Source organism: Pan troglodytes, chromosome 12, assembly GCF_028858775.2.
Source record: "Pan troglodytes isolate AG18354 chromosome 12, NHGRI_mPanTro3-v2.0_pri, whole genome shotgun sequence".
NCBI classification, from domain to species: domain Eukaryota; kingdom Metazoa; phylum Chordata; class Mammalia; order Primates; family Hominidae; genus Pan; species Pan troglodytes.
In genome coordinates, this window is record NC_072410.2 from 75,718,284 (window position 1) to 75,739,476 (window position 21,193).

A 21,193-nucleotide genomic window follows, 5' to 3' on the forward strand; every position below is an offset into this window, starting at 1 on the left:
ATTCCTAAAGAGACTGAGTACCTAGATCCAGCTTTGCCTGAAGCTCTACCTGCTGGAAATTTCCAGTGTATGAGTGCCATTAAATAGCTCCCATGTCTCCTTCCTCCCTTCCTTCCTTCCTCCCTCCCTCCCTGCCTCCCTCCCTCCCTACCTCCCTCCCTTCCTTTCTTTTTTTTTTTTTTGTCACTTGCAGCTAATATAGACCTGACTAGAGAGTGCTGTCCTTCTGAACTATTGGTTCCCAATGGGGAGAATCAATGTCTGTCCCATCTTTGTGCCCACACAGTACACTTTAGGTACTTTACATGTAGTAAGTAGAGGCTCAAGATGAACTTACTGAAGAGATGTATAATGGAAGAATCCTCAACTGTTTCCTGCCCTATAAGCCCCAACATCCACCTAATGACCAAGTCCTCAGCACTTCAAACCTTCCCTTCCTCTCTTCCTATTACCTTATTTCAGGTTTTATCTCCTGAGTGGATGACTACATCAGCCTCCTAACTGGCCTCCCTGCCTCCAGTCTCACTCTAATCCCCAGGGGGATCCTTCTAAAACTCTCCAGGGGTCCACACTGCTACAGAGTAAGGTCCAACTTCTGGAAGCTCCATACCAGGCCCTCCTGGTATCAATTCTCCAGCCTCATCCCTCACCTTACCTGCCATATCCACAACTAACCTCCTGCTCCCAACTGCTAGGTTGTAGGATGCCTTCTTGACTTGCTCAAGTTGTTCCTCCTGCCTGGAATGTATCCACCCCACCAGGTCTACCCAAAATTACTGTTCACATTCTGACCCACTAAATGCCACCTCCTCTACAAAGCCCTTCCCGATATTCCCTGGTATAACCAAACATTCCTCCTTTAAGCCCCAGTCTATACATATTCCTGACTCACCATTTCTTATACTTATTTGTTCATATGTTTCCCCAGACTGTAGGCTCCTTCAAGACATCAACCTAATCGTGTTTACTCTTCTACCACCTGGCACACAGTAGGTACTGGACAAGCATTTGCTGGCTGGATGAAAAAACACAAGCCTGGTCATGTCTGACAAAGTGCAAAGTGCTCTGCAAATACAAGGTAAGGAATTATTATTGTTTTTCTTAGCCACATTCCCATGCACACAGATTCAGTGACCTTGTCTCTTTGCCAGGCTGGGGTGTGACCAGATCCAAAGTTCGGGTGCCTTGGCCTGGAGGAAAGCGGGCAGAGAACATGAAGGTCCTTGCTCAACACAAAGACCCAGGTGCCCAGGACACTGGGTGTCAACGACTGCCAAATGACTCACAACCAGGAGGGGGAGGATCCTTATTCCAGAGGACTAAAGGGGGAAGAGGAACCGAGAAAGAATCAAGGAGGCAGGCCTCGTTGCTCACTGCCAGAGCTGGGCCAGCCCCTGCTCCCCAGACATGCAGCCTATCCACCTTGCAGGAAGGTGGGGCAAACCTACGAACTGTTCAGAGGCCTGGCCCAGGAGACCAACTGCAGGTGGCAGGGCACAGCCAATTCCAGGGGACATGGAGTGGATCTGTTTCAACACAGCTGCCTTGTGGTCCCCGGAGAGATGCGCTGAGGCTGGGCTCCCTCCTGCCACACCTCTGGGTCCAGCACTGGGATGGGTGATGCCAGCTACTGGCGAGTTCAAGCTGCCAGTCCCAAGCCTCCAGAGGGCTGGCCACCGCAAAGCTGTGAATTCAGGAACAATGGTCTGTGGGCCTCCACCTTCCCTGTGTGGCATTTGTTCCTTCCACTCCCCGCAGGGGCCTCCCCATCATGCTTCTCCAAGAACCCCAAATCCCATCCTTCTTGAAAGCTCAAAGCAGGCCAGGCGAAGTGGCTCACACCTGTAATCCCAGCACACTGGGAAGCCCAGGCAGGCGACTGCTTGACCTTAGGAGTTTGAGACCAGCCTGGGAACATGGTGAAACCCCGTCCCCCGCAAAATAGAAAAAATTAGCTGGGCTTGGTGGCGCACACTTGTGACTCAAGCTACTCAGAAGACAGAGGTGGGAGAATTGCTTGAGCCCGGGAGGTGGAGGCTGCAGTAAGCCAAGATTATGCCACCGCACTCCAGCTGGGTGACAGAACAAGACCCATTTCAATTTAAAAAAAAGCTCAAAGCAAAGCCACCTCTTCTCTGAAACCCTGCCAGGTAGAGTTAAGCCTCCCTGTATCTAAACCAGTTGAACAGTCTGGCTGCATCTCCTAAGTATGTGCCTTTTTCCTGCATTGTCATCATCCTCTCTACCCATTTCCGACTGATCTTTGCACCCCAGTGATGGCCAGGGCCTAGGGTTTAGGAAGCATGCAGATGGATGCGTAGATCAATGAGCGTATTCACGTAGCCAAGTGTACAGCCCAAAGGAGTTCCTCCCTCTCTACTTAAAAAATATTTCCTGGGCCAGGCGCGCTGGCTCATGCCTGTAATCCCAGCACTTTGGGAGGCCGAGGCGGACGGATCACGAGGTCAGATTGAGACCATCCTGGCCAGCATGGTGAAACCCCGTCTCTACTAAAAATACAAAAATTAGCTGGGCATGGTGGCACATGCCTGTAAATCCCAGCTACTCAGGAGGCTGAGGCAGGAGAATCACTTGAACCAGGGAGTCGGAGGTTGCACTGTCGCCCAGGCTGGAGTGCAGTGGCGCGATCTCGGCTCACTGCAAGCTCTGCCTCCCGGGTTCACGCCATTCTCCTGCCTCAGCCTCCCGAGTAGCTGGGACTACAGACACCCGCCACTAAGCTCGGCTAATTTTGTTTTTGTATTTTTAGTAGAGATGGGGTTTCGCCCTGTTAGCCAGGATAGTCTCGATCTCCTGACCTCGTGATCCACCCGCCTCGGCCTCCCAAAGTGCTGGGATTACAGCTGTGAGCCACCGTGCCCGGCCCAGATTTTTTTTTTTAAAACAAACTCTTATATACACATAACACAAATGAATTACTTAAAAATTACATTGTGCAAAAGAAACCAGACATAAAAAAATGCATACTGTATGATTTCATTTATTCAAAAAAGCAAATTAATCTATATCAATAGAAAATAAGGCCAGGAGTGGTGGCCCACGTCTGTAATCCCAGCACTGTGGGAGCTGAGGCAGGGGATCAATTGAGCCCAGAAGTTCGAGACCAGCCTGGGCAACATAGCGAGACTTTATCTCTTAAAAAAAAAACACACAAAAACAAAACAGAGGTTGCCTGGGGTGGAGACCAATTAGAAAAGAGCCCAAGGGGACTTTCTGTGGTGATAGAAATGTTCTGTATCTTTATTAGGGTACTGGTCACATGGATATTTACACTGGCCTAATTCATGAAATTATACAGTTAAGATTTGTACATGTCACCATATGAAAATTTATCTAAAAATAATGGAGATAATGCCTTTTTGAAGGGAGCTGTCATGATTCAGAGAAATAAAAGTTCAAAGTAGAGGGGTACATTCACGGAGGCGGTCCTCTATAAAGCAATTTCCAATATACACAGGGCCAAAAAGTTTCTGGAGCTGGCAGTGGCTTTTCCTAAGCAAGGTCACAGTCCAGTCACCCAGTTCTGCCCATAAAAAGGGGCTGGGAACCTTGTATTTGTCCCCTGGTTGATAAGGTCTATTTTCCTGTCCACAAACATCTGACTGGAAGCCCACCCAGGTGCTGCAGGCTTGGGTTTCTTTTCTTTACCTTCTGCCCCGTGAGCGCTTCTGCACAAACGGCCAGACCACAGTGCTCAATCCAGGATGAAGGTGGGCTGCCCTGCGCCCAGTCCTTGAGGCATCGGAGGCTTGTAACGCAGCCCTGCAGGGCAGGCACTGCCTTGTGATTCCCACCAGCGAGGGCCTTTCTGTGCCAATACCCAGCTCTAGGAGAGGTCCCTTGCAAGAGGAGGACTTGCTTTTTCATTAACTCAGAACTTTCGATTTGGAGCCAAGCTGATCCTGGCACAGCCTCAGGCCCAACACCAGGCTGGTCCCAGCTCCTTCAGTCTGAATGACTCATCACATCCCAGGCAGCCACCCTTCCAAGAAGCCCCACCCTTGGAACCCTGGAGCCTTGGGCCCTGGATGCAGAGGTAGAAAACAGAAAACATCCTCAGCAACAGAACCCCTTCCCTCCCACCTACCCAGCCTGTCAAAGGGCACGGGGACAGCTGCAGCACCCACGGAAGATGAATCCCAGACTTGGGTACCCTGCAGCCACGGGAAGAAGCGAAAAAATGCAACTCATTCAGCTCTCGGGGGGAAACCGAAAGGCCAGGTAGGAAAGAACCCTCACAGATCACTCTGTTAAAATTAGAACATTTAAAAATAGAATTACCATATGATCCAGCAATTCCACTTCCAGGTATATACCCAAAAGAATAGAAAGCAGGGTCTCAAAGAGGTATTAGTACACTAGCATTTATAGCAGCATTATTCACAATAGTTAAAATGTAGAAGCAACCCAAGTGTCCATTGACAGATGAACAGATAAACAAAATGCCACATATACATACATACAATACAATATTATTCAGCCTTCAGAAGGAAGGAAATTCTGACACATGCTACAATATGGATAAGCCTTGAGGACATTTTACTAAGTGAAATGAGCCAGACACAAAAAGGCAAATACTGTATGATTCCTCTTACATGAGGTACTTGCATAATCAAATTCATAAAAACAGAAAATAGAAGAGTGGTTGCCAGGGGTTAGGGGAGGAGGGAATGGGGCGTTGCTGTTTCACGGGCATAGAATTTTGGTTTTGCAAGGTAAAAGAATTCTGGAGATTGGTTGCACAATAATGCAAATGTTAAAAGAGTTGAGGAGATTGGTTGCACAACAGTGTCTTAGTACCGAACTGTACGCTTAAAAGTGGTTAAGATGGTCAATTCTATGGTATGTATATTTAACACATTTTTTTTTTGAGACGGAATCTTGCTCTGTCACCCAGGCTGGAGTGCAGTGGCACAATCTCAGCTCACGGCAACCTCCACCTCCTGGGTTCAAGCAATTCTCCTGTCTCAGCCTCCTGAGTAGCTGGAATTACAGGCACGCGCCACCACGCCTGGCTAATTTGTATATTTTTAGTAGAGATGGGGTTTCGCCATGTTGGCCAGGCTGGTCTTGAACTCCTGACCTCAGGTGATCCACCCACCTCAGCCTCCCAAAGTACTGGGATTATAGGCATGAGCCACCGCGCCCGGCCAACACAATTTTTTAACGAAAAAAAAAAAAAACAAAAAAACAAAAAAACACAGGCAATTTGGCTTCTGTATCAAAGTCTCCAAAAAATGTATACTCTATGATTCAGTAATTCTACTTTCTAGGAATTTATCTTCGAAAAAAAAAAAAAAAAAGCTGGGGGTGGTGACTCACACCTGTAATCCCAGCACTTTGGGAGGGTAAGGTGGGAGGATTGCTTGAGCCCAGGAGTTCAGGACCAGCCCTTGCAACATAGACCCCATCTCCACCAAAAAAAAAAAAAAAAGTGATGTATACAAAATTTAGCTTCAAGGATATCCATTTCAGTATTGTTTATAATGGCAAAAAAAAAAAAAGATTTAGCATACGGGTCCAATGACGGGACTTCACAAAATTAGGATAGAACGTTACAATGAAATGCTATGAAGTTACTTACAGTGACATAGAGGTGTATTGAAAAATGACTCATGAAATACTTTTTTAAAAAGCAGATTATAAAACATGACTGTATGAACTTACATTAAAGCATATATAATCCTATAGGGAAAAAAGACTGGAAAGATATACCTCAAAATGTTCACGGAGTGCTAAGTCTGTTTCCGCAAATACAAAATGGAGTTACTAATAATGCCTAGCTCGTAGTGTAGCCATGATCATTAAATTAGATGAAATATTATAAAGAGTAGAAAGTATGCAGGCCAAGCACAGTGGCTCACACCTGTAATCCCAACACTTTGGGAGCCTGAGGTGGGAGGATCATCTGAGGTCGAGAGTTCAAGACCAGCCTGACCAACATGGAGAAACCCCATCTCTACTAAAAATACAAAATTAGCCAGGCGTGGTGGCGCATGCCTGTAAACCCAGCTACTGGGGAGGCGGAGGCAGGAGAATTGCTTGAACCCGGGAGGTGGAGGTTGCGGTGAGCTGAGATCGCGCCATTGCACTCTAGCCTGGGCAACAGAGCAAGACTCCACCTCAAGAAAAAAAAAAGTATGCACTTAGAAAATATTTTCAAGTGATGCTCACAATAACCTCTTAGGTAAGGGTTTAACCCTTCTCCAGAGTTACAAATAAAAAATCTAAGCGGGGCATGGTGGCTCACGCCTGTAACCCCAGTACTTCTGGAGGCTGAGGCAGGCGGATCACTTGAGGTCAGGAGTTCAAGAAGAGCCTGGCTAACATTGCGAAACCCCATCTCTACTGAAAATACAAAAAATTAGCAGGGTATGGTAGTACGTGCCTGTAATTCCAGCTATTCTGGAGGCTGAGACAGGAGAATCATTTGAAGCCAGGAGGCAGAGGTTGCAGTGAGCCGAGATCGCATCACTGCACTCCAGCCTGGGCAACAGAGTGAGACTGTCTCAAAAAAAAAAAAAAAAAAAAAAATGAATCCAGGGAAAACAGATTAATTCCAAGACCCCTCAGCTAAAAGCATCAGTGTCAACTAGCTCCAGGTCTCTGGCTGGATGAGGCCTGATCCCCTAGCAGCCTGCTCCTCCTTCTCCATCTGGAAGCCAGCCTCTCACCTGGGGCCAAGACAGCAGTGCCACAGGGACTGAGCTCCTGTCCATGTGAGGCACACAGCCCACACCCCTTGGAGAGGGAAGCCAAAATCAACAGTGAATTCCCGCCATACCAGGGCTAAAAACACAAAAACCAAGTATGCTATCATATCCTGTCCTGGAAGCAGCGTAGTGTTCTTTCTTTTTAAAAAGTTTTAATCAGCCACACAATTCCAGGTGACAGCAGAATACCTTGGGGTTGCACTGACCAAAAGAGAACAGTAAAAAAAGAAGCCCATCTTCAACGGGCGGGGAGAGGAGAATCTGCAGATCATAATCCTTCTGGCTGCTGAGGGCATTTCACCTTTTGACTTTGCACAGCAGCTTCACAACCTAGCATGTCACTGCAGTGCACAGTTCATGTGCACCAGGGTCAGGGCACCAGGACCTCCTTGGCGCTGGGTGTGAGGTAAAGGAGAACGCGAGCCAGCCAGGCTGACGCTGGGGGCAGGACCCGTTCTCAAGGGGCCTGTGCTCCATCTATGGAGCCACAGTGAACCCTAAATTAGGCACCAATGACTAAGGTCTGCCAGGCTCAAGGTAGAATGAATGGCTGGAGAAATGGGAGTCACTCTCCATGCCCTTAGCACACTGAGCTAGTGCTAGAGAAATGGAAGAGACCCACCGGAGCTTGGGGAGGCTGAACGGGCTAAAGCTAGAGATGTCCAAAGAGCAGGCCCCGAAACATCCTGGATGCCAATCAAAGCCAGGGAATAACCCTCAGAGCTCAGACCAACAAAAAAGTGGGTGATTTGTTACCCTGGATCCACAAAGGCTTCATCCTAGTCTAGGGCCCAGACCCCTCAGCTCCAGACCCTAGAGAAGATTGCCCCAGACAGTGTGCTGAACCATAGGTGAGCCTGATTTGAGGGGGAACAGGCTGTGGTGCACCTCAGGGTGTGGTGACCCGCAGCCAAAGTTCTAGAAACCCCAGTGAAGAGAGACACCCTGAGCCTTACTGTGGGCTCTCCGCTCTGGGCCCTCTCATGGGGCCCACCTGGCCCTCACACTCATTCCCAATCCATCCCACACACACCTCCTCTTGGCTCCAAGAAGTATGATTACACTGCACCTCCAAACAAGCCACCTCCCCTTGTTTCCCCGGGGGCTTCCCTTTGGCCTTCCCTTGCTGGAAGGCACCTCTTCCCCTCAACTGTAGGTGATTCATCCTCAAGTTCAGGCTCACCACCCAGCTCGCCTGTGAAGGCCCCACAACTAGCTGGATCTCACCTCCCTCTGCAAGAGTGCTTCAATCGAACAAGCCCGAATGCTGGAGTCAGAGAGAGCGATGTCCACAGCCTGACCCTGCAACTACTGGTGTAACCTGAGGTGAATCATTTCTGCCTGCGCTCTGGGGCTCTGCCTCCATGCCTTTTACCTACTTTCATAACCGTACCCTGGTTTTCCTTTGAGGAACCATTCCCACATCTCAGTCCACAGGATTCAGGTGGTGGAAATCCCACCCCTGACACCAGCCCAGTATCCTAGGTGCTGGGCACAATTGGCTCCAGGGTGGGCATGAGACCAAGCCAGGTCCATGAGAAGCTTCCCCAGGCAGTCTCTCCTTCTGAGTTTATGGGTGCCATGCTGCAAGAACCATGTACTCCTGGAGCTGCTGAGGAAGACCTCAACAGACCTCAATAGCTGAGCCCCCGGATTCAGCTATGCCTGATGCCATGCTGCTCCAACAACTTTCTAGTACAAGGGGCCATAAATATCCAGTCCCTCCTTTTTGTTGTGACTTTCCAACTAGTTGGAGTTGCACATTGGTTATTATAACCATAAGTCTGGTTATGCAGAAACTGATCCCCAGAGGCATGGTGTCCGAGGGGAAAATTCCTGAAATACAGGATTGGCTGGGCTGAGGTCAGGTAGGGCAGTGAGGACTTTGCCATCTCCAAGCTAAGAAATTGGAATTCCAGATACACAGCAGCAGCACTACCGGCTGGAATGCAGCCTATTTTGTCTTGAGGTGAGACCTTGGGCATGTGGTGGAACACTTCAGGATACTGGCCTATGCCGGATGCTTCTTGGGGCCCATGCTAAGCCCTATAAAAATAAGCCTTACAAGCAGCACTCCTGGCAGCCTCTCAGAATAAGAAAGCTTTGTCTGTATAAAACAATGCAAGACAGCTGAGAGTGAAGTCAGATAAATGGAGTTGAAAATTCTCTGTCCTTGCTGAAGGCAGTGCCAGAGGAGACAGGGGGACCAGACTCTATTAGGAGACAAGGCTGGAAAGGCCTGAATCCCTCCCCATGCAAACCTCACAAGGACCCCCTGCTGCAGCTCTCACTGCACTGCGAGAGAGCCAGGGGTGGGTGCCTGAGAGGAGCCCTGAGGCCTGCTGCTGAGCGACAGACCCTTGAGGCCTGGATCTAGATCCATGGACTTGAAGTCAACACCATCTTTATCTCTAGGTTCTCACCCATGAAGATGATGCAATGGCAATTGCCCGAAGGCTTATTACTACAGAGTTTTAAGGAGCTGTAGAGGCAGACAGACCCCAAACCTGGCAAACAAGCCCTTGCACTGCTCAACCTATCAGGTAGGCTCAAGTGTTCCACTCCCATCAGGGGCTGGGCTGCCCAGAAGCAGCAGCCCAGAGGGGACTCTTCACCAATGGCCTTTTCTGGTGGCCAAAAGGCCAAGAGTCAAGGCAGAGCTTCCCATGGGACAGAACTAGAGACAGCCATATGGCCGAGACACCATGGCCAGGCAGGAAGTCTGCCATACTGCCCCAATGAGCCATGGTAGGAGCAGCAGACCAGCCACTCTGGGGTCTTCCAAACAGCTGCTTCCCCTGGAGCTGCATCCCTCCAGGAGCATGCTTTGCTCACCCACCTGCCACTCCCTCAAAGGAAGTGACCCTAACTTGGCATTCCCGGCAGGTGTTTGCTGAATCAACTGCTGACAAATTTTACTTCCTCCTGTGGGAGGTGGGCCAGGAGCCTTGGGGGATACAACTGCAAGAGGTCAGACGCTCGGTGGAGGAACATACCGACCCCTAACTGGGTAGAATGGACGTGCATACTGAGCTGAGGTCCAAGTGAGCTGGGAGGAGAGAGAGGATGTTGCAGGCTGAACAACCAAGGGAAGCTCTCAGCACAGGACACACTGAACTGTGTCGGAGGAGAATGTAAGGAAGCAGCTATGTGCAGAGTGAAGAAAAAAGGCAAGGACAATGTCCCAAGAAGAAGTGAAGGGAAGAACTTCACAGATTATGTTGGACACCAGGAGCAGACCTCATTAGGCAGACAGGTGGGGCTTCAGGAAAGGAGAGAGAGAGATTGGTTGAGGGTACAAAAGAAATGACCACCTGTACTCAAGAGGCTTGGAATTCAGTGGAAGACAGGGCTCACAGCCATGAGCACATGGAGTCAAATGCAGAGGGTTCTGCCAAGGGAGTGGGCAGCACTGCAGACAGGCCATCCTAGAAGAGCCTTGAAACCAAAGCATTCTAGATTATTTTTGTTTTTCTGAGACGGAGTCTTGTTCTGTCACCCAAGCTGTCGTGCCATGGTGTGATCTCGGCTCACTGCAACCTCCGCCTCCCAGGTTCAAGCGATTCTCCAGCCTCCCAAGTAGCTGGGATTACAGGTGCATGCCACCACGACCAGCTAATTTTTTGTTCTTTCTTTTTTTTTAGTAGAGACAGGGTTTCACCATGTTGGCCAGGCTGGTCTCAAACTCCTAACCTCAAGTCATCCGCCCGCCTCAGCTTCCCAAAGTGCTGGGATTACAGGCATGAGCCACCGCACCCAGCCTAGATTATTTTTTATTATATTTATTTATTTATTTATTTGAGATGGAGTCTCGCTCTGTCACCCAGGTTGGAGTGCAGTGGTGCGATCTCGGCTCACTGCAAGCTCCGCCTCCCGGGTTCATGCCATTCTCCTGCCTCAGCCTCCCGAGTAGCTGGGACTACAGGCACCTGCCACCAGACCCAGCTAATTTTTTGTATTTTTAGTAGAGATAGGGTTTCACCTGCATTAGCCAGGATGGTTTTGATCTCCTGACCTCGTGATCTGCCCACCTCGGCCTCCCAATGTGCTAGGATTACAGGCGTGAGCCACCATGCCCGGCCTGATTATTTTTAATACAGAGTAAATGGATGATGTTCCCTTTTTACCAAACAAACAAGAATGGTAATGGAGCTGTTTCATCTGAATATATATCTGTCACCTGCACCTGGAATTGGCTGGGAACATTTCCTTTCCAGGGTCTTCCCCTGATCTGACATGGTTGGTCAGGGGTCAGTGGGCTGGCGGAAGTTACAAAGGGGCCATGGCAGGGCCTGGGGAATAGGGTAGGAGAGGAGTGTGCTTCCACTCTAGACCAAGATGATGGATGTTAGGTTGAAATAAGAAAGCAAATTTTCTGAACAACTCGTCCACAAATACCCAAAAACAGCCCTGGGAAAGCAAATGCCAAGAAAATGGCTGCAGGGCTTCACCAGGGCTGTAGCCCCTACTCAAGCCAGGGCTGAAGGAGGCCCAGAGAGGAGAAAGTCCTCATCTGTCTGACCCATTTTGGAGGCAACTGTAATCTGCCTCCCAGCACCCTCTGGTGGGCTCCTCTGTTACAGGTGGGACACAAGCTTTAGAGACATCCATCTGGCCACCAATGCTACTTACAGGCTGCGTGACCTTCCTCAGCTTCTTCATCCTTAAAATGGCCACCTCCCATTTACAGAGTAGAGATGAAGGTTAACCATCAGTCAACAAATATTTATTAAACAAGTGTTCCAGGGCAGTGTCTCACCAACGGTAATGTGCGTGTACATCACCCGGGAAAGTTGTAAGGTGTAGATTCTGATTCAGTGAGTTTGGGGAGGGCCCCTGCAAGCTCCTGGGTGGTGCACATGTGATCATCCTGCTTCCCCCCATCCCCCTACATGCACATACATCAGAGACATACATCAGAGGCTCAGCTTCCAGAGGGATGGGTCTGTGCCCCATGTTTCTGGGAATGCCACCAAATATCAGGTATACCAGAGGAGCTCAGGAAATTGGTACCGGGGAAATGAAGAATCAAACAGGGCATTCTGACAGGCAGGGGAGGCTCTGCCCAGGGCCATAGGTGACTTGGGAGCAGCTGACCACAGAACAGGGCATTACTGAGCAACAGGTCAATATGATGACTTCTCTGCAGCCAGGAGCAGCTGAAGGCAGGACCAGGGAAGAGGTGATTCTTCTTCCAGAGCCTCCAGCAGGGCCCAGCCCACCTCCCAGGTGCTACCAAGAGGCCCTAAAATCCAGTCTCCTACTCCTGGCTGGACCTGGTCAGTCTGAGCACATGTGTGACTCAAATGTTAGGGGACCAGGAATGCTGGTGGCTGGGCACAGACCACCTGGACATGGAAACAATAGGTCTTTCCATGAAGTTGTCTTATTTTTCTATCTTAGTGGGGGAACATGTGGTTTTTCTATTGTTTCTAAGCAAATGTGACATGGACAATAACTCTTTTCCCCTCAGAGGAGGTGGAGGTTATGTACTCCCCCACACCTTATATACACAAATACGCATGTGATGTCTCTGCACTCTGGCTAAGGAAAACCCAAGACTGCTGCAACTGCCCCTTCACTCAGGCTCCTGGGTTGATGTCTAAAGCCTCCCCGGGAATCAGAAAGCATCTTTGGGTGTAACACACAGAGGCACATTTCAGAGGAAGGCAGGGCCTTTGTGAGTGACGCCTCACAGGGTCACAGTGCAAGTCCCTCTGCTCTGATGGGGAAAGAGGGTGAGGGGAATATGTTTTTATGTCTTTTGAGGGTGGGGACGAAGAGACACAGGGCCTGCTCCTGACTCCCCTAAAAAGAACAGCAGCTCCATGTTGGAACCGCTCCACACTGGGGCCTCCACAGAGCCTCCTAGCCTGACCAGCTCAGGCTCCACTGTGACACACAAGCCCTGTCCTCCTCCTCCAGCCAGATGTGCCTGAGACCCAGACTGCCCACCCCCTGAGAGTACCAAACAGAACCACAGAGCAGACTCCTGTGAAAAATGGAGTCAAGCCATGGCCTAATAGTCTGCCAAGGAGTGCTGAGTGTGGGTCAGTCAGGCTCCTGCAGGCAGCCCAGCATCAAACGGAGCCCAAGACCGAGGGGCTGCCTGGGAAGGAGGACTCCAGTTCAAATACATGCTAACTGATGTCCTGAGTAAGCTGCTTCCTTTTTGTCAGCCTCAGTCTCCTCAACTGTAACATGAGGGCTTGGCCTGGATCACTTGATTCCTTTCATCCTAGGATTCTCAGCAACAGTATCACAAGCTCCAGCTGCCTGGGTTCAAATCCTGCCTCTGCCACTTCCTGTGAGACCCCCGCATGAGTCACCTCACTTCTTCCAACCTTAACTCCTCATCCGCGACATAGAATGAGGGGAACACCAGCTCAGAGGGTTACAGAGGGGGCTCAACGAGGGCCTACCTGGCAAGGAGGGGGGCTGCATAAATATCAGCATTCTGTGAACTCTGTGGCCCCTGCTGCCACCACCCTCATGCTCACAGACGGAGTCAGGACCAACGACCAGCGTCCTCAGCCCCCGAAGGGTGTGGCCTCTACTCTGCATGGGAAGACCCACCGGATCCCCCAAACCCAGGCAGATCAACATCATGCACACCCCGGTGGCCACGTGCATGGTCTCAAGCACACACAGGGTCAGGCAAACCTCAGCATGCCGGGCAGCAGGCGTGGTCACTGCAGCAGGACAGGGAGGAGGACAGGCAGAGAGGAGGCAGGCAAAGGGGAGGCCATGTGCAGTCACTGGGGAACGGGAGCTAGCACAGCCTGAGACCAAGCAGCCCGCGCCGGCAGCGCCCGTCTCCTTACCTCCCCTGCAGGACCTCTGACCACCGGGACTGTGTTCCCCCAAGAAGCCGGAGGCATGCTGGAAAGAGGAGAGAGCAGGAGACAGGGGGCAATCCATCCTGAGCCAGGCTCAGGAGAAAGTCCCGGAAAGGAAGCCCGAGGAAGGGGGTTCCGCTCAGGGCGTCCATGGCTGAAGGGGTTTCTAAGAGACCCGAAAGACCCAAATGCCAAATGCAGATCACCCCCAAGACTGGCCTGTGCCAGAGGCGCAGAGCGGGGGATGAGAGAGCAAAGGACGAAGACCACCCACAGTGACCATCTTGCCAGGTTTCCTGGCATGGTGTGGACCCAACGGAAAAGGGATCCAAGGATCTTGGGTGGGCGAATCCCCTCAGAAGTCCCACCAGCCAGAGTCAAGGAGGGTGTGCCCTCCACAGATGTCACAGTCACTCCTCCTGGGACCCAGGGGAGACAGGGGAAACTGAGTGTGTGTTGCAGGGCCTTGGAGGACTCACACTCCAAGGCCAGAGTCAGAGCATGGAGGTTCTCATCCTGGCTCCACCATGAATCTGGGTAACTTTGGGCAAGTTATCCTCTCTGGGCCTCAGTTTTCCCACAAGATGGTGAGAATGTCCCTATCTATAATAGAGTGTGTCACATAGTCTACAAATGCCAGGCACCAAATACCCACTGAGCCACAGGCATCTTTTCTAGACTTTTCTCTGGGGGTTGGTTTGTGCTGCACTAGGGAGACGATCAAACATCCAAGATTCCGGACAGCAGGCTGGGCAGAGGGGCTACCGCAGCCAGGGATCCAGGGAAGAAGGAGCCTGAAGCACAAAGTTTGGGGTAGGATGACTTTAACATTGAACACATTTGGTGTCCAGTTAAATGGCACGATTTCCCCAGCTGGGCTGTCCACAGCCCCCTCATAAAATTCCTACATCACTGACCCATGTCCCTAAATCCCCTCCAGAGCACCCCTTGACCCTGGAAGGCTAAGAGCTCCTCCAGGAACTGGTTCTGACCTGTTCATCACTGGGTCTCAGCCCCTGCTCCCTGGGCCACTCACAGCAGGTGCCCGACAAATAACTGAGGAGTGGCAGACTCCTACAGCATCCAGCACCTGCTCTGGGGCCAGCGCCAGTCAGCAGAGCCAGCCTGCCAGTGAGAGGTCATACTTTGTAAACCTTTCTAAACCTTGCTACACAACTCTGCTGATGACTCTTGGCATGGTAACCCTGGGAGGTCAGGTATTACAACCGTATCTTCCAAACAAGTAAACTGAGGCCAAAGGAGGTGAAGAGGTGATTGCCCAAGGGTACACAAAGTAGGGTAATTGTTGTTGACAGAGCCAGGGCGAGAATCTGAGTCTCCTAACGTCCCAGGCACCAGGCAATCTCAACATGGCCAGTTGCCACCGGCATCCACCTTAGACACCAGTGCCAGGGCATGGGCACTACCACGGGTGAAGAATCTGGACACGAGCCCAGCAGGGCCCTGGGAGTCAGAGTGCAACGAGCTGCACACAGTGGAGGGGAGCCCAGGCTGGTGCCCACAGCTACCTTTGATGACAAAAGCCTCCGACAGCAGCCGCATCTGATACAGGGGCTTGTTCTCCATGGACATGTCATCAATCCCGGCCCGTGCGTACATGCTGATGGCATCTCGGTATGAGCCCTCCACGTAATGCAGTTTGCCCAGGATCAGCATGGCCTCACACATGTACTGTGGCTGAAATGACAAGGACATGTTACCAGCGCCTGCCCCAAAGTTACCTTGGGGTGAACACCCCCACTGAACCTGGACCCTGTTTGCCTCAGACCTTGCTCAGAACTCCCCTCCTCCTCCAGAAAGCCTTCTTTGATGCTCAAGCACATGCCGACAGCTCCCCGCTCTCACCCATGGTCTGCAGCCTACATTGTGGTTCTCAATAAAATTCTCCTATGAGTGCCTAATTGTTTCATGTGTGTGCGTTTTATGCCCCCAGCAAGACTCCAGAGACCTTGCAGACTAGGCCCTGTCTTCCCTCTCCTGAAGCCCCCCAAAGACTGCAGCCCAGGGGGGGCACTCAGAAGCTCAGGCATTTATTCTAAACACAAGTGGGGAGTCAGAGATGGAGTTAAGTTTTGTGGAGCCCCAGGCTTCTCATTTTGGGAGTCCTCTTGTGTACATGTATATGCAAATCATAATTAGGTGAAAGGCCTTAGAAACAGCCTGTGGGGACCCTGAAGCTTATGCCTCCCCCCACAGTGGCAGAGGGACAGATTGAGGAGGAGAGGGCCTGCTGCGTCACCATCCTCTTCCTATCAGAAAGGGGTCAAAGTGCAGAATCACGGAGGCCAAGAGTGGCTGAATTTAAACCTGTTTTCTTTCCCCTCCTTTTTCAAAAGTTGCTTACATCTCAATCTCCATCCCACAGAGGAACTCTCAGGGCCTCCCTTAGGGCCTGCAGTGGTCTTGTCAGCCATGATCACCCCTACTGTGGCTTGGGATCCTGTGCTGTTGCCTGAGGGAGGCTGTGCTGGCCCTGGGCTGTGCCACCCTGGCGCGTGAGTTCTGACCTTGGACATGGCCCCAGTTCTCCTTGTAACCTCCCGCCTCTGCAGGCCATTTGCTCTGGCCCCCTGCCTCTGATCCTGTCCTCAGCTGGCTCACAATGCCTATGGGCCAGGCCCTGGGCACTGCTCCCGCCACACAGGCACCAATCTGTCCATAAAGCTCCCTGAAGATGCAGCTCTCATCCCACACCTGGCATTTGTCACTGGCAGGAAGGTGCTACCCCTGTCTCCCTGTAGGGAGGTAAGAGTCTGGGGTCCCTGTGACCCCAGGGCAAGCCTCCAGCACTCCTTACCATCTACTGCCCTCTCAGAAGCCAAGAGAAATGAAGCGTGGCACAGACAGGCTCCGGGGAAGCCAAATTCACCTTCCCAACTGGTCCTTCTGGCTTTTGTAAATCCACATTCCTCTTTTGCCTGTGCTTCCTCAGGTCCCCTTCCCCCTGGCCTAACCAGATCCTCTTCTATCCTTTGGGGCCTTGCTCAGGCCCACCTTCTCCTGAAAGCCTCCTTGACTACCAGGGAGCTCCCTTCAGCTGAACTCCTCCAATGCCTCTACCAATGGGCCCATTCAGCCTCTGCACGCCTGACCTGCTCTCTCTATTAATTAACTCTCCAAAGCTGAATCTTTTGAGGGGATTTGCTAGTCTCCCCAGATAGGCCATCCACTCCCTGGGCCAGGGCCACAGATGACACATCCCAGAGGTATGTGGCCCACAGTCCTTCCAAGCTGGGCAGTGACTCTGCATTCCCTGCACTGGTCTCAAGCCACGGGCTCATTTCCTCCCTGCTCGGGCTGCGTCTTCCTCGTGGGTGAGGGAGAGATAATAACACCTACTCCTCACCGCCTATCACAGCGATGCTGAAGGCATTAATAGGGCAAAGTCCAGAAAAGAGCTTTGAACTTTTCTTTGGAAAAGAGCAAGATAAATACAGGGTATGCGTAATTATCATTATCCTGCACATGGAGACAAGGGCAGTGAGGCAGAGAAGGACATTTCAGACATGCTGATGGGGTGTGGCTAGTGGCGGTTCCTGGAGGACCAGTGGCAGTTTACAACAGAGCTTCCACCAAGCTGGGGAAAAATTAGACAATGCAGGGCATATTTTATAAAGCCACATTTACACTATTTAAAAAAATGCTCGGCCGGGTACGGTGGCTCACGCCTGTAATCCCAGCACTTTGGGAGGTCGAGGCAGGCGGATCACCTAAGATCAGGAATTTGAGACCAGCCTGGACAACATGGTAAAACCCATCTCTACCAAAAATACAAAAATTAGCCGGGCGTGGTGGTGGGTGCCTGTAATCCTAGCTACTTGGGAGGCTGAGGCAGAAGAATCGCTTGAACCCGGGAGGCGGAAGTTGCAGTGAGCCAAGATCGTGCCACTGTACTCCAGCCTGGGTGACAGAGCAAGACTCCATTGTCTCAAAAAAAAAAAAAAAAAAAAAAAAAAAAAAAAAAAAAAAAAAGGCTCTTAGTTCTGAAAGGATATCTACCTTGCCCTTTCAATGCTAAACTGTTTTTCTGTTATAGCACAGTAAGAGCAGAAGATGGTATCATTTTGCTGCTATTTTTTGCTTCTTAATGTCCTTACTTGGCAACATTAAAAGTCCACTGCACTCTGTGGGGCCCATGCATTTGAATGTGAAATATTCTTGGTCTATCAGTACAACAGTCAGGGAACGGAACCCCTTGCCCAGTGGGAGGGTGCCACGGGGGAGGTCGCTTTACCAGAGGAACAATCCCCTCTACTGTGTGGATCAGCGCATCACCTACTCCTTTTGTGCCTCACTGTCCCTGTCAATAAAAGGGGAAAAAGGACTTCATGGAGATATCCAGGTATGAGGAAAGAACGGATGAGGAAATACTTCACAGACTAACGTGAGAACTATAAAAGTGGGGGTGTGATCACCATCTTTCACATGAATCCAACTTTCCCAGTCATTATTTTATTTCCACCCCAGTACTCTGGGAGGCAGTACCAAGAAATGAGAGACAGCATTAGAGCATGGGCTGTAGACACTAAAGGCCTGGGTTGTGATCACCTTTCTTGGGTCTCAAGAGATGGGGCTTGGCAGGGCACAGTGGCTCACACCTGTAATCTCAGCACTTTGGGACACCAAGGCAAGAGGATCGCTTGAAACCCAGAATCTGAGACCAGCCTGAGAAACACAGTGAGAACTGTGTCTCTACAAAAAATTGAAAAAAAAAAAAAAAAGATAGAAAGAAAAAGAAATGGGGCTAATAGTAAATACCGTTGCAGAAGGTTCCTTGGAGGCCTGCATGCGATGGTGCAAAGCCTCAACCTAGTAGGAGAACAGAGTTTAGGACAAGTGGCTTGTTTTCACTGATCTCCACACAACTGAGCTGGACAGGGTCTTAGAGAGATAACCAAGAGGAAAGGGTTTCAAGCTTTCCCAAGGAGGTGCCTCAGGACCCACCTCTCCCAGCTCTCCTTCTCATCCAGCAGAGCTACTTGGATGCACAGGAATCCACCTGAGACTGCATCAGCTGCCAAGAAAGGTCACGCCAACTATGACCTGATCTTTGGGGGTGAGATAGAGAATACTACAAATGATGGCCAGGCATGGTGGCTCACGCCTGTAATCCTAGCACTTTGGGAGGCAGAGGTGACAGGATTGCTTGATCCCAGGAGTTTAAGACCAGCCTGAGCAATATGACAAGACTTTGTCTCTACAAAAAAATTTAAAAATTAGCTGGGTGTGGTGGTGCATGCCTATAGTCCCAGCTACTCAGGAGGCTGAAGCAGGATGATCACTTGAGCCCAGGAAGTCCAGTCTGCAGTGAGCCATGTTCACGCCACTGCACTCCAGCCTGGGTGACAGAGTGAGACCCTGTCTCAAAAAAGAATCCCACAAACGACATTTAATATATTATTTTACAGATCAACATTAAGTTTTTGGCTCTGGCCTGGATAACAGTAAATTTCTGCACATTATTGGTGCCTATATATGTCTTTGTTTAACAAAATATGGTACAATTTGTATTTAATAAAACCGTTGTCACAATACATGTGGTTACTATTCAGCCAATACAAAGAATGAGACAATACTGGCATGGAGAAAGCTCTAAATAAAACTTCTTGGTGAAAAATATATATCTTACAACTCTATGAAAAGAAAAATCTGTGTGTATATATGTTTGTAAATGCACAAAGAAAGGCATAGGAAATGCACATCAAATACTGACCAGTGCTCAACTCTGAGGATGGGTGTGGGCATGAGGGTGAGGTTGGAAAACAAGAACTTTTTTTGTGTGTGTGAGACAGGATCTTGCTCTGTCACCCAGGCTGGAGTGCAGTGGCATGAACACAACTCACTGCAGCCTCAACCTCCTAGGCTCAAGTGACCCTCCAGCCGCAGCTTCTTGGGTAGCTGGGACCACAGGTGCAAGCCACCACACCTAGCTAATTAAAAAAATTTTCTGTAGAGATGCGGTCTCACCATGTTGCCCAGTCTGATCTCAAACTTCTGGCTCAAGCAATCCTCCCACCTTAGCCTCCCAAAGTGCTAAGACTACAGGCGTGAGCCATAGGCCAGCTGGGACTTTTATTTATCACTCAAATTACTTATTTGTTGACTGGAATTTTTACAATAAGCCTGAATCATGTTTATTTTAAAAACAATTTTTAAATATTTAATTTAACATTTAATTATTAATTTAATATTTTTAAAACGAAAAGAGGTCTTGGTGGGAAAAGCTTGAACCCCACCAATCTGGTCCAACCCTTTTGACCAGCAGATGAGAAACTGGAAGGTCTGTGGGGTCAAGCATGCTCAGGGTCAGGCAGCTATTTTAACCCAATACAAACCTCCCAGTGCTACAATACCTGTCAAGGAGCCTAAAAGCAGTAACCTTAAACTTCTAGTACACACTCCCCTCTCCCCTGGCCTTTCCCTCCCTTACAAAATAAGCCCTGCACATCCTGGCCTGGTGTTCCAGTCTGCCCTTACTAGCCCCAAAGTACCTTTACAACCTTGTCTAGATCCAGCCCCAGAAGGATCCAATTCTAGTACTGCCATTACTCAGAGTCTGCTCTCTGCTTATCCCCAAAGAGCATCCCCCTCAGACTTGCTTCCTTGTGGATACCACTCCTATCACGGTCTACCTTGGAGGAAGGCTATTTACTTGCTGATAGGACTTATCTTCCCAAGAGACGTGCAACCTCCTTGAGGGCAGGGTCCATACTGGATTCGTCTTGATTGCCTTCAGAGTGCACAACACAATGCCTTGCACACAGTACGTTGGAATAAAAGGTTTAAGGAAGTGAATATATTACTTTGGAATAGCTCTTTAAAAATCAGCTGGGTGCAGTGCCTCACTCCTGTAATCCCAACGCTTCGGGAGGCTGAAGTAGGAGGATCGCTTGAGCCCAGGAGTTGGAGACCAGCCTGAGTAACACAGCGAGACCCTGAAGAAAATAAAGACAGACAGAAAGACAGACAGAAAGAGAGAGACAGAGGGGAAGGAAGCAAGGAAGGAAGGGAGGGAGGGAGGGATCACTTCCTCTTTGAGTTTTTTTTTACCCCCTCCCCCTCCTCTTTGAGTTTCTAATGACATACCCATGCCACTATTATAGCTCAGGATACATTGTAATCTAACACAGCCACAGCCTCAAACTTGGATGCACATATGAATCACCCAGGAGAGCTTGTTAAAACGCAGATTCTAATTCTTAATTGCATTTCTTTTTTTTTTTTTTCCTCTTAATTGCATTTCTAACCAGCTCCCCAATGATGCCTACACTGCTGGTGGGTGGACCACATTTTGAGCAGCGAAGTCCAGAGAAAGTTGTGACTATAGTCCTTCTGGGAGGGAGAGGTGGGTCCTCTACCTCCCTCAGTGTCTTGTACTCAGTAGGTGCTTGATAAATACACGTGGACTTAAATGGGCTTGCCCTGTTATGGAGCTCTTCTGTCCCTAGCCAACTCTGCATGTTTGCCTGTTTCTAACTAGGTCACAGGTTCACTGAGGTTTTATTTTCCTGAGAGCCCCCTGACCCAAGGAGCCCAAAGGGCCAGGCACATATTAAGTCAACCAAGCACTGTCCAAAAAAATATAATGTAAGCCACAAA

General features: G+C 49.9%; 1 protein-coding gene across 13 annotated transcripts in view; it reads right to left on the bottom strand.

Annotated features, from left to right (window-relative positions):
• Positions 1-21,193, bottom strand: part of TTC7A (tetratricopeptide repeat domain 7A) — a 158,737-nt gene that overhangs the window by 102,718 nt on the left and 34,826 nt on the right. For 7 of the 13 annotated variants that reach the window (XM_016948483.4, XM_063789883.1, XM_009442429.5 and 4 more), the window contains one exon: positions 15,103-15,271. In XM_016948483.4, the coding sequence (XP_016803972.1) occupies positions 15,103-15,271 (169 nt within the window). Of the gene's footprint in view, positions 1-13,558; positions 13,617-15,102; positions 15,272-20,246; positions 20,355-20,397; positions 20,495-21,193 lie in introns of those variants that run through there. The other 6 variants (XM_063789879.1, XM_016948486.3, XM_024354339.3 and 3 more) reach the window with 5 other exon arrangements.